Source organism: Mauremys mutica, chromosome 10 (assembly GCF_020497125.1).
Source record: "Mauremys mutica isolate MM-2020 ecotype Southern chromosome 10, ASM2049712v1, whole genome shotgun sequence".
NCBI lineage: Eukaryota > Metazoa > Chordata > Testudines > Geoemydidae > Mauremys > Mauremys mutica.
Window position 1 is genome coordinate 39,661,317 of NC_059081.1, and position 14,443 is coordinate 39,675,759.

Genomic DNA, 14,443 nt, shown 5'->3' on the forward strand with positions numbered 1-14,443 from the left:
TGTGATAATGATTTCTATATCTGGTTAAGAACATAATAATGGCCATACTGGGTCAGACCAATCGTCCATCTTGCCCAGTATCCTGTCTTCCAAAAGTGGCCAATAACAGGTGCTTCAGAGGGAATTAACAGAACAGGCAATCAAGTGATCCATCTCCTGTCGTCCACTTCCAACTTCTGGCAAACAGAGGCTAGGGACGCTCAGAGCATGGGGTTACATCACTGCCCATCCTGGCTAATAGCCATTGATTGACCTATCCTCTGTGAACTTATCTAGGTTTTTTTTGAACACTGTTATAGTTTTGGCCTTCACAACATCCCCTGGCAAAGAGTGCCACAGGTTGACTGTGCATTATGGGAAGAAGTACTTCCTTTTGTTGGTTTTTTTTAAACCTGCTGCCTATTAATTTAATTGAGTGACCCCCTAGTTCTTGTAAAGTAATGCACATTGGAAAAAACCCTAACTATACATACAATATAATGGGGGCTAATTTAGCTACAACTAATCAGGAAAGATATCTTGGAGTCATTGTGGATAGCTCTCTGAAGACATCCACGCAGTGTGCAGCAGCAGTCCAAAAAAGCAAACAGGATGTTAGAAATCATTAAAAAAGGAATGGAGAATAAGATGGAGAATATCCTTATATAAATCCATGCTATGCCCACATCTTGAATACTGCATACAGATGTGGTCTCAACTCAAAAAAGATATACTGGCACTAGAAAAGGTTCAGAGAAAGGCAACTAAAATGATTAGGAGTTTGGAGCAGGTTCCATATGAGGAGAGATTAGAGGCTAGGACTTTTCAGCTTGGAAAAGAGGAGACTAAGCGGGGATATGATAGAGGTATATAAAATCATAAGTGGTGCGGAGAAAGTGAATAAGGAAAAGTTATGTACTTATTCCCATAATATAAGAACTAGGGGCCACCAAATGAAATTAATAGGCAGCAGGTTTAAAACAAATAAAAGGAAGGTCTTCTTCACACAGCGCACAGTCAACCTGTGGAACTCCTTGCCCGAGGAGGTTGTGAAGGCTAGGACTATAACAGGGTTTAAAACAGAACTAGATAAATTCATGCAAGTTAAATCAATTAATGGCTATTAGCCAGGATGGGTAAGGAATGGTGTCCCTAGCCTCTGTTTGTCAGAGAGTGAAGATGGATGGCAGGAGAGAGATCACTTGATCATTACCTGTTAGGTTCACTCCCTCTGGGGCACCTGTCATTGGCCACTGTCGGCAGACAGGATAAAGGGCTGGATGGACGATTGGTCTGACCCAGTATGGCCATTCTTATTTCTTATGTGCAGGAGTAAATAACATTTCCTTATTCAATTTCTCCATACCAGTCAAGACTTTATAGACCTCCTATCATATCTCCCCTTAGTAGACTCTTTTCCAAGCTGAAAAGTCCAAATCTTTTTAATCTCTCCTCATACAGAAGCTATTCCATACCCCTAATCATTTTTGTTGCCCTTCTCCATAGATTTTCCAATATATTGGAGATGGTGTGACCAGATCTGCATGCAGTATTCAAGATGTGAGCGTACTATGGATTTATATAGAGGAATTATGATATTTTCTGTCTTACTATCTATCCCTTTCCTACAGGTTTCTTAACATTGTTAGCTTTTTTGACTGCTGCTGCACATTGAGTGGATGTTTTCAGAGAACTGTTCACAATGACTCCAAAATCTTTCCTGAGTGGTAACAGCAAGTTAGACCCCATCATTTTGTGTATATATAGTTGGGATTATCCCAATGTGCATTACTTTGCATTTATCAACATTGAAGTTCATCTGCTATTTTTTTGCCCAGTCACCTAGTTTTATGAAATCCCTTTGTAACTCTTTGCAGTCTGCTTTGTCCAAGAAGTATTCATTTTCTCAGATGCTGCACAAGGTTGCAACTTGCACTTTCAGACCACATAACTTTTCAAGTATGGCCACCAACTTGTAGAAATTTGTCTTCCAGAAGAAAGGAAAACATAGCACATCCAAGGCAGGTCACAGCAGTTTCTCTCACCATCCATATCTCCTACTTGGTATAGTGACATACCGAAAACAGGAATTGTCCACCCTCTGTAAACCTACACTGAAACTCATCTGGTTTGCCAGTCCCTGTTCACCTGGCAACTGCCTAAACCTCAATGCTCAGTTCCCACCCTCACAAACAGAGAGGGAACAACACACTACGCGTTGGTGCAACAGTCTCGAGACGACGCAGCCTTTGGCTCCGCGGTATTACACTCCGCCACGTCTCACTCCGACCCCACCGCCTAGGTAAGGCTTGGGAATCACCTAACTGGAATGCATAGGAGCAATCACTCGAAGAAGAAAAGACGGTTACTCACCATAGTAACTGTTGTTCTTCGAGATGTGTTGCTCCTATCCATTCCAGACCCGCCCTCCTTCCCCACTGTCGGAGTTATAGGAGCCAGTTTGTAAAGGTAAATGTATGAGTCAACTGGCATTCAGGCAGCTCTAAAATGTGCTTGGGGAAGTGACCGACATACTGCTGAGTTCTGATCAAGGGTGCACAAAGATGACAAAAGCCTCTCTGGCACCTTCCCCTGCACTCCTCTGTCCCCGAGTTGCCCTTTATTGTCCTTAGTTGCAGCTGTGAATTTGGGCTATATGTTTCAGTGAGAATTTTTCTGTTTGTTGGTCTGTTTTTTGTGAACTGCATGTAAAGGTTGATGTGAGAATTTATTTTTGTCACCTTGGTTGTTATTTCCATAATTCTTAATGTTTGCAGGGGTTTGGTTGTGATGTTTTGTGGTTCTTTTATAAAGATGTGTTTTAATATCTTGTCCTAATTTGTACTCATTTAGCAACCTTAATGGTAACCCTAAAAGGATTTTCTTTAACTGGGAATATACACATATAAAAATACATGTTACTAACTTGTATAGCACTCCTTATAGCATCCGTTGTCAAAGGGTAAAGACACTGCAGAGTGTGAAACTCTGTTCTTTCAGAATATAAATACAAATTTCATGGTTATCTTCTGCAAACTAAATATTAATACTTGGTATCTAGAGTTATCCTGCTAATGTGTGATGTTCTTATTTACTAATAAATAACATGATAGCATTGGTGTTTGCCTGCCAGGCATAAAGGGCCAGAACCTGCAATCTTTACATAAAAAAAGACGAGTTAACAATTGACTGGTTGTATTCTATCTTATGTATCTGTTTATTGGTAAGTCTTTATCCACTATTGTAGCTAGAATAGATGAGTCCTGGAGTTTAGTTTTATATAACTTACTGTCCATTTGAAAATTAGGAAAGCACAAACCTACCTAATCCTGGATATAATTATCATGCACCTTTATGTGTACTCATCTTATTTTCTAAGTCATGGAGTTCTGAAAATAATTAGACATTTTATGTAAAATGTGATAATAGAATAAAAAATTAGGAGTGTGACTGAAAATTAGCATATATATTGTATAATAAAATCTTCATATAAACATTTTTACTTTAATCGCCTGCTTCATTTAAAAAATAGAATCCCCCCCCCTTATCCAAAGTGGTTTAGCTTGCAGATTATTTCAGTGCAGCAGAGAGTTTTTTCTTTCCTTATAAGAATTGGTACCATCAATTAACCAAGAGACTTTAGCTATGGATCCAAAGCTAAATGATATGATCTTCTCATTGTTCTTAGTTTCAAGATTGATTTCCGTAATAGCTGTGTGTTGTTACAAATACTGACTTTTAGCACATGATGACTGAAAGGTAAAAGTAATAATGGTACAAATTCAGTGCTTTTAACACTTAACAGGAAAACCATTTACAACATTAAATATTTGTCATTCTACATGTGTTATGTAGGGCTGTGCATTTGAATTTCTGCCTACGCCTAAATAAACCCAAATGTATTGATATTTGTGTAGATCCTAATAACAAAATAATCATATTTATGTAGTGCCTTTCATCTCCAAAGCAATGTTCTCCAACTGTTTAATATCCATAACATCCCATGAGGTATGTAACTATGGATTATTAATCATGAATCTAAATATTATGTAACTTTTTGTATTTATGGGATCTTTTTTCTTCTCCATTTTAAAGGGGCCAAAATAATATCTAGCCTTTCTTTCTATCATAGTTCCATTATCCAGGGACTGAAATAGCCTGAGAAGACCCAAACCCACTTGGCTTTTTCTTCCCTATTCTATAAGGCTGTTTCGAGGAGTTAAAAAAAATCAAACAAAAAAATTACAATTTTTGAAATAAAAATACTAAAACTCATGCATATACTCCATGTTGTCAATGTGTGAATCTCAACATTAGTAGTAGTAGGTCATTTCTTACCTTAATATGGTTTCTCTAAGTCCTTTTATAATCCAGGATATGGGCTCAGTTCATATGTGGAAATCAGATAACCCTCTGTTCAAAATGATATTTTACAGAGAGGCTTTGATATTGGGCATCCAAAATTTTTGGCAAGAATGTCTGTGAAATATCCTGTTAAAGTTCCTTCTGCCAAGTAATAATGCAAAAGGTGGTTCTGAGAATAGTTTTTGTTACTGAGGAATGACTTGATTTTAATCGGATGCTAAATATCTGAGAGATGATTTTGGTATTAAGGAATATTAGCTAAACATAGCCTTCTGTTGTGATTGGCCACACCTACTATTGTATGAGCAAAATCCCTGAAGTTTTTAATTCATTTTCATTAGAAAGGGTAACATCAAATTAGGACAGGTAAAACTACTGCAGAACGCTACATAGTATAAGACCTATATGAACAAGAAGTCCGCTGCTGCTCAGGAAAGCTGTACAAACTGGGCGTATATAAAGTTTACATACAACTCAGTTTAGGTCCTCCAGTTTCAGGAACATTCCAGGTCCCATTGAAGTCATTACTAAAATGCCCAGTGATTTCACTGGGGCCTGGATCTCACAATTCTGGTTTAAATAGCTAATGAGAAATACACTATGCCATGCTTTCCCATGTAACTTTTTTGCATTTATGACTGCTTGGTTATGGGGCAATCTGCAGGCTCCTGTATGTTTTCTCATTGATATGCTATATAAATACTCTATTTTGTCTTTGATAAGGCTGTAACCTTCCTGTAATTTATCAGTGTTTGAGATGGAAAGAGGGCCAAACTAATATGTTGCTTATAAGATTCATATGACAGGATTATTAAAATATAGATCAAGTTGCTTTTGTGTGTTCTGCATCCATTGCAGTATGCAAATCCCAATAGCGCTCCTATTCCTGCTTCTGTCTTTATTATGCTGGGTCCTGTTTATCCCTTTGAAGTCAATAGTAGTTATATATGCCACTGATGAGACAGTCAGGCTTTTAAAGTTTTAGGTTGGAACCTTAGCTGTGCTGAATCCAGCATGAGTTGGTGCTAAACTTGTCTCATAATTTTGAACCTGCTAGATTCATTCTTAATTCCCTGCCCCATCCCCCCGGAATCTTTTGGAGTACCATCAGTTTAGCCACACATTAACTCCTCATTTAACATTGTTTCAATGTTATGTCCCTGCTCAATTAGGGAACATGCTCATTTAAAGTTGTGCAATGCTCCCTTATAACATCCTTTGGCTGCCTGCTTGTAAGATTCTGTGGAAGAGCAGTGACTTTACAAGGGAGCATTGCACAAGTTCCACTTCTCTGCCTCCTCCTCCTCCCTCCCAGCGCTTCCCCCACTGCCAAACAGCGCTTAGGACTTAGTGGGGGGGAAGGGATGTGGCGTGCTCCGGAGAGGAGGTGGAGTGGGGGTGGGAAGAGGTGGGCCTGGAGTGGAGTGGGGACAGGAAGAGGCGGGCCTGGAGCATTCCCAGCAAAATCTGAGCCTGTTCTCGGGGAAGCTGCCGCAAAGGTGCTTCCTAGCGTCCTTGCCTGCAGAGGCTGTGCCTGTGTGGGGTAAGCCAGGGGCACTTCCCAACCACAGTACAGTACTGTACAGTATACAGTATAGTGCCTTTTGTCTGCCCCCCCCCCCCAAATTTCCTTGGAACCTAACCTCCCACATTTACATTAAATTTTATGAGACAATTGGATTCGTTTAACATTGTTTCACTTAAAGTTGCATTTTTCAGGAACATAACTACAACATTAAGTGAGGAGTTACTGTACTCTAAAATGTATTCTCCTGCCATGTTGGATACACAGCAGGACCATGTGCTGCATGGGAACTGAAAATGACCAGTTCAGTATTTGGGGTCAGGAAGGAATTTCCCCCCAGGTCAGATTGGAAGAGACCCTGGGGGTTTTTCGCCTTCCTTTGCAGTATGGGGTATGAGTCACTTGCAGGTTTAAACTACTGTAAATGGTTGATTCTCTGTAACTTGAAGTCTTTAAATCAGGATTTGAGGACTTCAGTAAGTCAGTAAGAGGTTGGGGGTCTATTATAGGAGTGGGTGGGTGAGGTTCTATGGCCTGAAATGTGCAGGTCAGATTATATTATCATGATGGTCCCTTCTGGCCTTAAAGTCTATGATGTGTTAGCATGAATCATTGTTTGAGCTGGAGTCTGAGAACCAGATCCTGGCCTACACTAATTACTTGGCTTCATTCTGGCAGCACAAAGCAGACAAAGTTAGCCTAAGTGACTAGCTGTGGATTCCCCTAGAATAAAGGGAATCCTTGAATGACTTATACTTGGTGGTGGAGCCAGTCCTACCTGATCTCTCAGTCCCCTGTGTACGGTCTGGGGCACGTCAGGGTGAAGGAGTGCAGCTGTGCTCTGGTGATCTCCAGCTCGTACAGTGGCACCTTTGGAGTCAGTCTAGCTGTCTTAAGTTAGAACAGCCTGAGGCAGAACATAGGAAGCAGGGGAGTGTAACGATGGCTCACAGCCACCTTTGTTTCTTCTTGGGTCCTGTGTTGAGCACAGATGGCTGGAGCTGAGGAGTGAACCCTTGGATTTTTGAGTGTGTTTGCCATGAAGTGAGATGCATTGCAGACGTTAGACTAAAGCAAGTTGACAGATCATAGGCCCTGGAACCATTAATTAATTATTTATTATGCCAGTAATTGTAATTTATTTATTTATTAAATACAATTACTGGCATAATAAATAATTAATTAATGGTTCCAGGGCCTATGGGTGGAGCAGGACCCTGGGTGGAGCAGGACCCTGATAGCACCTAAAACTATAATACAAAGCATGGCAAGCCTTGCTGTTACCAATTTTATCACAATATTATAACAGTGGTGTGGCAGTTCCTGCTGTAATTAATACTGCAAATACATTTCTATAATAACTTTTGTACTGCTACAGTGGTAATGGACACCCTATACATCCATTTTAATAAATCTTATTTTTCAAGCTCTGTCACAGGGTAGCTGGTTTCTGTGAATAGACTGAGCCCAGTGCCCCTGGACTAGAGCAGGTGAGCCCAATGCAGCTAATGAAAGAGGGCTGGCTACACCTGGTCTACAAGGGCTGTTAGTAGGGAGCTGAGAGAGAGACTGAGGCTGGCTGAGTCCTGGGGAGACAAGCTGAATCCTGAGTTGCAAAGGCAGCATAAGAGCGGTGGCACTAACTCCTGGGGTGAGTCCCTAGAACAAGAGGGGCCCCAGGGAAGCAACCCTGAGGCTGCTGCTATAAGGGGGGAGCAGAGCTGGCTGAGGCTAGGAAGCTGCCAGGAGCTGGAGTGTCAGAGCCCCCTGGGAGGGGTGGTTCTGAAGCCTGTGGGCCAGGTACTGACTTAAGGCTGTATATTGGTGGTTGTTTTAACCTTTGTCACAAAAGAATAAACCTCCCTGACTGGGTGTGGCAGTGCATGTTTGGAGCTGAGGTACAGTGGTGGCCATCTTGGTGACAAGCTCCAGCTCACGAATTCACCTTTTTGGATCAAATCCTTCATGTCTGGTCTCTGGCTGAAGATGACTTTTTCTGGAACATTTGAGAAAGATCGCGTTAGCCATGTTTGAATTAGTCAAGGGTGAATGGCTGGCTAGTTATTCTGAAAAACTCAGATAATGCTCTTTAAAAACAGAGATAGTGAAGAACGGTGGGAGTCTGAAATTTGACATGTTCAGCATTACATCCAAGTAACACAAATAACTTGAAGGTCTGCATTTTAGGGGCTCCGAGGTCATGCTGTTACTGGAAAACTTGCAGGCTGGCCTGATTTCTGGTCTTCAGTGTTGACGGCTCTTAGGTGGCACTGATGTTCTTTGTAAACAGCAGCAGGTTAAAACGGCATTTCATCCTTCAGATACTCAGGTTGACAAATGTCCATTTCCCAGCAGCGGACTCCTTTAGAAGCAGCTGCCTTCCCAACTCTTTGGCTATAGAGTCAAGTCTCATGAATCTAATTATACTAAATCTTATTCCCATCCCATTCCAGCAAGAGAAACAAAAACTGGTGACAATGTTAGGAAATTTCACAAATGATGAAAAGGCTTAATCGGTTTCGAAGGAAAGACAGCAGCAGCAGCCATTTTAATAAAGTCTAATCCTTCCTGTTTTCCTGAATGTAACCTTGCAAAAACTCTAGTAGAAAGTATGTGTGGATGCAAGTAAGGTTGAGCACTAGGCATAATCCTCAGCAATAAATGGTAGTAAGTCTCAAACCCCTTAGGGTCTCCTCTTTTTACCAGTAGGTGCATCCTAGAAAAGTTGAGCAGGGAGAGGAGGATGACTTGCCAGATGTGAGGGGCACTTCTGAGAAAGGGAGGGGGGTAGGTGGTATGAGAGACTGTGGGGAAGGGTTGCCTGTGCAGTGGAGTGAGAGAGCAGATGCCCCCAGGAGGGGTGGGTGGGGTGCTGGAACGATGTATATAATGGGGGGATACTGAGAGCCAGGGGCGGCTCTAGACATTTCGCCGCCCCAAGCAGGGCGGCATGCTGCGGGAGGCGCTCTGCTGGTTGCTGGTCCCGCGGCTCTGGTGGACCTCCCGCAGGCGTGCCCAGGGGCGGCTCTAAGAATCCCGCCGCCCCAAGCAGGACGGCGCGCCGCGGGGCGCGCTCTGGCGGTCGCCGGTCCCGCGGCTCCAGGGGACCTCTTGCAGATGTGCCTGCGGAGGTTCCGCTGGTCCCGCGGCTCCGGTGGAGCATCCGCTGGCATGACTGCGGAAGGTCCGCCCAAGCCGCCTGCCGCCCTGCCGGCAAAATGCCGCCCCAAGCGCGTGCTTGGCGCGCTGGGGTCTGGAGCCGGCCCTGCTGAGAGCCACTGCCCCTAACTGTAAACGCGCAGCTCATAGACACGGGGGACTGGGAGGGAGCTGGAGAGGGCAGTTACTCCAGTCCCCTGCTCTCAGGGTAGGGCTGACTATTACCTAGACCGTCCCTGACAGGTGTCTGTCTAACCTGCACTTAAAAATCCCCACTGAGGGAACCCGCGTCAAGCCCCCGTTCCGGCACCTCCGTTGCTGGGGCTGGAGCGGGCAGGGCTGCGCTGGGCGCGGCTCGGGCCCCACACAGCCTGCAGCGTCTGCCCCTATGACGCTGAGGCCGGCGCTATAGGGAGGCTCGGTCCCGTCCCCTGAGTTTTTCTCACGCAAGGTGACCGCCCCCCCCCCGCCCCCGCCCCCGCCCCCGCCCCAGCTGTGCCCTTCCCGCCGGCTGGCTCCGCTCTGCCGTGACCCAAGGGCCGCCCTGCTCGGAGCCAGCACCTGAGCCGCGGGGAGCCCGAGCGCTGGGCCAGGTGGCTCTGCCCACGCGGAGGCAGCCGGAGCCTGCGGCTGGGAGAGCCCATTGCTCAGCGCGGGGAGAGGCGGCAGCCGCGGGCGGAGGGGGAGGCAGGGAGCAGGGGAGGGGGCAGAGCCGCCGCCGCCGCCTGGGTACGTAGGGAGCCGGGCAAACATGGTCGCTGCTCACGCTTCCCATTCGTCCTCCTCCAGCGAGTGGATCGCTTGCCTGGATAAAAGGTACCAGCCTCTTCCCGGGAGCGGCGGCGGGCGAGGGGGCCCCGCTGTGCCTGCGGCCCCCATAAGCCCGGCTTACATAAGCAGCGTGCTGGGGGGCGCAGTGGGGCCGTTCGGGGGCTGAAAATGCCCACAGGAGGGTACAGGCACCGGCAGGAGAAGGGGGTTTGGTGCCATTGTAAGAGCCCAGCGGGTCTCGTTGCCCCGGGATTCTGGTACCTAGGAAATACTGCACGTGGTGGAGGTGAAATGTATCAAAGAACCGCCCCCCCCGGGGGGGTTTCTGATGGGTGTTGGTTTAGGGCTGCTGCTGGCCTTGCAGAGGTTGCCGATAGGTGCAGGAGGCAGAGGAATCAGTAGGCAGCACACAAGCATACATCCAGCACGGATGATAAAACTACTGTGGGCATTATGGGAGAGGTTAAATCCTGCATTGATGGGGAATGAGACTGTGGTCTAGGTCTTTTCTAGCTGTAACTTTTTTTTATCCTAAATAACATCGGGGTTGGTGCACTCTGGTTTAATAGCTCCAGTGGATGCTTTGAATGACTGCATATTGGGATTACAGCATAAACCCTGTGAAGCTTTCAGTTAATAGACGGATGGTCTAAAAGTCAACCACAGCTACTTGCCTTTTGAATGCCTAGGGTAGGTGATACCCATCCATTCGGTTTGTTGTGTTCATAGGCCCTGTTCCACATCTAGATATGGATTTGCATGAAGGAACCCCATCAAGATCATCCTTCTCTCCCCAAAGATCTCCCTTCCATCATCCATGTAGGGTGAGAAAAGGAGACCCCCATTCTACTACCCCATTCACCAGGCTGAAAAAAGAAAAGATCCTCACCACCGTACACAGGCAGATGAAGGACCCTTGGCTTGTAGAGACTTGTATAAATACAAGTTTTCTCTGCAGTCTCTTTAAAGAGCACATCAATGGACTGTAATTGTTCCCAAAACACTGACAGGATAATTTTCTGTTGGATCAGATTGTAGGCCTAGTAGTAAACACTGAACAGTTGGTATTTATAGTTTAACATGCATTAAAAGGTGATATGTGAAAAACTTTATAAAATGTAAATAAATAGTTATTTAAAAAAACACTTTTGTATTTCACACTGGGTGTTGGTGGAGGGAAAAACGTAAGTCCTATGCTGTCAGCAGCTGTGTGATGTCTGATTATATGTAGGTGTGGGATGTTATACATTCCTTACTATATTATCTTCAGATTTAATTGATTTGGTTACACTGCAAGCTTCAAAGATATCCAAGAGAATGTACTGTACTTAACAATATAGCAGATTATTGAATGCTTCTGGCAGTAGGAGTCATTCTGGGCTATATTTTGGTTGGCACAAGGAATCTTTTTGTCCCTTCTGCCTTTGTGCAGGTGCAAGCCATGGTGCCACTGGTGTTAGAATCCCAAAGGAGAGAGCACAAGTTGAGAGGATAGTAGAGCTCCCCGTCCAGTGTGGACTCCTCAGATCCCATAGAAGAATTCTGGCTGAAACAGCCTCCCTGAGCCCACCACACCTACACAATGCAGGCTGTTACTCAAAAGTATAACTCTGTTAAAAAATAATATACAGTATCTGTGAAAATTAGAACTACCAAGACAAATACAGATAAAACTGGAGTACGTTGGTCAGACATATAAAATTATGGGCTACTTAAGCTGAAAGCATGGGCCTGATTCTCTACTCTGATATTAACAGCAAGGGGAAAGGAATGCAAGCCAAAATAGGGAAAGAATAGGTGAAATAATATTGAAATAAGTTAGATGTATTCAAATTGTCAGAGCCTGCTGAAACTCATCCTAGGGTACTTAAGGAACTAGCAGAATCAAGCTTGGAACAGTTAGCAGTTATCTTCGAGAACTACTGGAGGATGGGTGAGGTCCCAGAAGACTGGAGAAGGACAAACATAGGACCCACCTTTAAAAAGGTGAATTTCTAGAGTCAGCCTAATTTTGAAAGTTGGAAAGATACTTGGGCAAATTATGAAACTATCAGTTTGTAAGTACCTAGAGGATAAAAGGGTTATAAGGACAAATCCATTCGGGCTATTGAAGAATAAATCAAGCCAAACCAACCTTATTTCCTTTTTGACAGGGTTACTGGCCTAGTGGATAGGGGAGAAGCAGCTGATGGAGTCCTAAATTACATTCTCATAAGCAAACTAGGGCAATGTGTCTAGATGAAATTACTATAAAATGGGTGCACAACTAATTTCCCTCTAAGCTGCATGGCTGTGCAGCAGGCTCTCAAGGGCTGCGCAGGGGCGAGAGGCACCTCTCCCCTGGCCCCAGAGCTGCTGCGGCGAGAGAGGGCTGAGGGGTGTCCTCCCTCCCCACCGCAGCCCTGGGGCAGCCTGCATGCCAAACCCCTCATCTCCGGCCACACCCCAGAGCCTTCATCTCCCAACCAGAGCCCTCACCCTCCACACCCCAATCCTCTGCCCTAGCTCTGAGCCCCCACCCACACTCTAACCCCCCCCCCCACCACACATCCCCTCCATATTGGTGCACATAACAAAATTAATTCCGCACATGGCTGTAAAAAATTAGAGGGAATGTTGGTGCACAACTGGTTGAAAGATCGTACCCAAAGCATAGTTATCAATGATTTTTTATTTATTTTTTGGCAAACTGGGAGGACATATCTAGTGGGATGCTGCAGGGGTCAGTCTTGGGTCTAATACTACTCAATATTTTCATTAATGACGTGAATAATGAAGTGGAGAGTACGCTTATAAATTTGTGATGATACTAACATGACAGAGGTTGCTTGAACTTTGGAAGCCAGAATTAAAATTCAAAACAACCTTGACAAATTGGAGAATTGGTCTGAAATTAACAAGATACAATTCAATATATATAAGTGCAGAATACTTCACTTAGGAAGGATAAATCAAATGTACAACTAAAGAATAACTGGCTAGATAGTTCCAGCAGCTCCCATTGGCCCGGACCAGCGAACTGTGGCCACTGGGAGCTGCGATCGGCCGAACCTGCAGACGCGGCAGGTACGCAAACCGGCCCAGCCTGGCCCGCCAGAGGCTTTCCCTGCACAAGCCGCGGAACAAGTTTGGGAACCACTGGTTTAGACAGACACCTGTCAGGGAAGGTCTAGGTTTACTTGGTCCTGCCTCACTGCAGGGGGTTGAACTTGAAAACTTCTCAAGATCCCTTCAGCCCTACATTTCTGTGATTCTATGGTATGTTGACATTAGGTTGACATTGAAGTTAATGCACTACACTGCCACTGGTGTGAGGAAGTTGAGAATCAGGGCCAGAATTTTTAAATGAATAGTCTGACATTTATCAAGTAATGTAACCATAATAGTTTATGAAGTACAAATTTCAAGTTTGACTAAACCTGCGAGCCTGAATTTTATTTCAATGCGTGAAGAATAAATGTGGGTGGGGAATGGTAGTTTCTAGGAAATACACATTTTGGGTAGTAGGTTTTCAATTTATATCTATTATTATGTATGTTTCTTATTGGCAGCTGGGCTGGTACTTTATTTTGTCCCTGTTGCTCATTTAGAATAACTTAGCAATAGGTGTTTGACAGTTGAACAGTTTAGGTTAAAACTGCTTTTTGAAGTAATTGTTTGAGAAGTGCATGTAGTAAGATGAGGCCCTGAAACATAACCTCTTGTGTCAGAGGCCCAGTCTGAGGCCTGAACCAAAGTACTTCCAGGAACTGCTAAGCAAAAGCTGGGCTGTGAGCCAGAGGCAGGCCTCACTCACAGAAATTGGTGAGAAGAGGGTTGTTAGAAGCAGGTGAGTTCACACATAAGGGCTAATAACAGGAACTTGTACCAAGATGGCACCTGGACAGCCTGATACAAGGACACTCCATAGACAACAAGGAACAGGCAGGTGCATCTTAAAGACAGGACAGCATGATGGATAGATCTGTATGTCTGGAACAACATGATCAAAGGGGAGACAGCACCCTAATGAGCCAAGAGGCTGTACCTCAATACATCAGTAGGGATGAGTAATCTGTCCTGTAACTGTATAACAGTAGGTCCCAGAGTGCGTGTCTTTGGCCAGCCTAGGGGGCAGTGGAAAGTCCCGCCACTGACTGAGCTGTGTCCATTGCCAGGGGGCACATATTCGTAGTATGTCCTGTAGAGTCTATAGGAAACTATTACTGTGCTTCGTTTGACAATAAACCTTGCTCGGGTTCCTTCGTACCTTACTAGAGTCTGTGGTCTTTGGGGATTCTCTCGGGGTTTGCTGTGTCAGCTATCTGTGCAGAGCCGGGGCAGCACACAGAGGGAACATGCACGCAGCCAACTGTTCTCATCATTGAACAAGAGCAGAGTACCACGCCGGTAGCTACTGACAACAGTGCACTTTCTACAGAGGCAATGTTATTTAGGGGATATGTCATGAACCTGGAGGTGAGAAACATGGATTTTCTTCCTGGCTCTGCTACTGACTTGCTGAGTGACCTTGAAAAAACATTATTTCTTTTCCTCATCCCATCTGTAACTAAGAATAACACTATTTTAGTAAAGTGCATTGAGAACTACAGAGGAAAATGCTGCAAGATTACAAGTATTATATAGGTTTCAGAGTAGCAGCCT

General features: G+C 44.7%; 1 protein-coding gene across 1 annotated transcript in view; it reads left to right on the forward strand.

Moving 5' to 3' along the window:
• The first annotated feature begins 9,587 nt into the window (after window positions 1-9,587).
• The window catches only part of RAPGEF4 (Rap guanine nucleotide exchange factor 4), a 231,270-nt gene continuing 226,414 nt past the window's right edge, over window positions 9,588-14,443 (forward strand). The window contains exon 1 of the mRNA XM_045032700.1: window positions 9,588-9,844. Within this exon, the coding sequence (XP_044888635.1) occupies window positions 9,780-9,844 (65 nt within the window). The 5' untranslated portion in view covers window positions 9,588-9,779. The remainder of the gene's footprint in view (window positions 9,845-14,443) is intronic.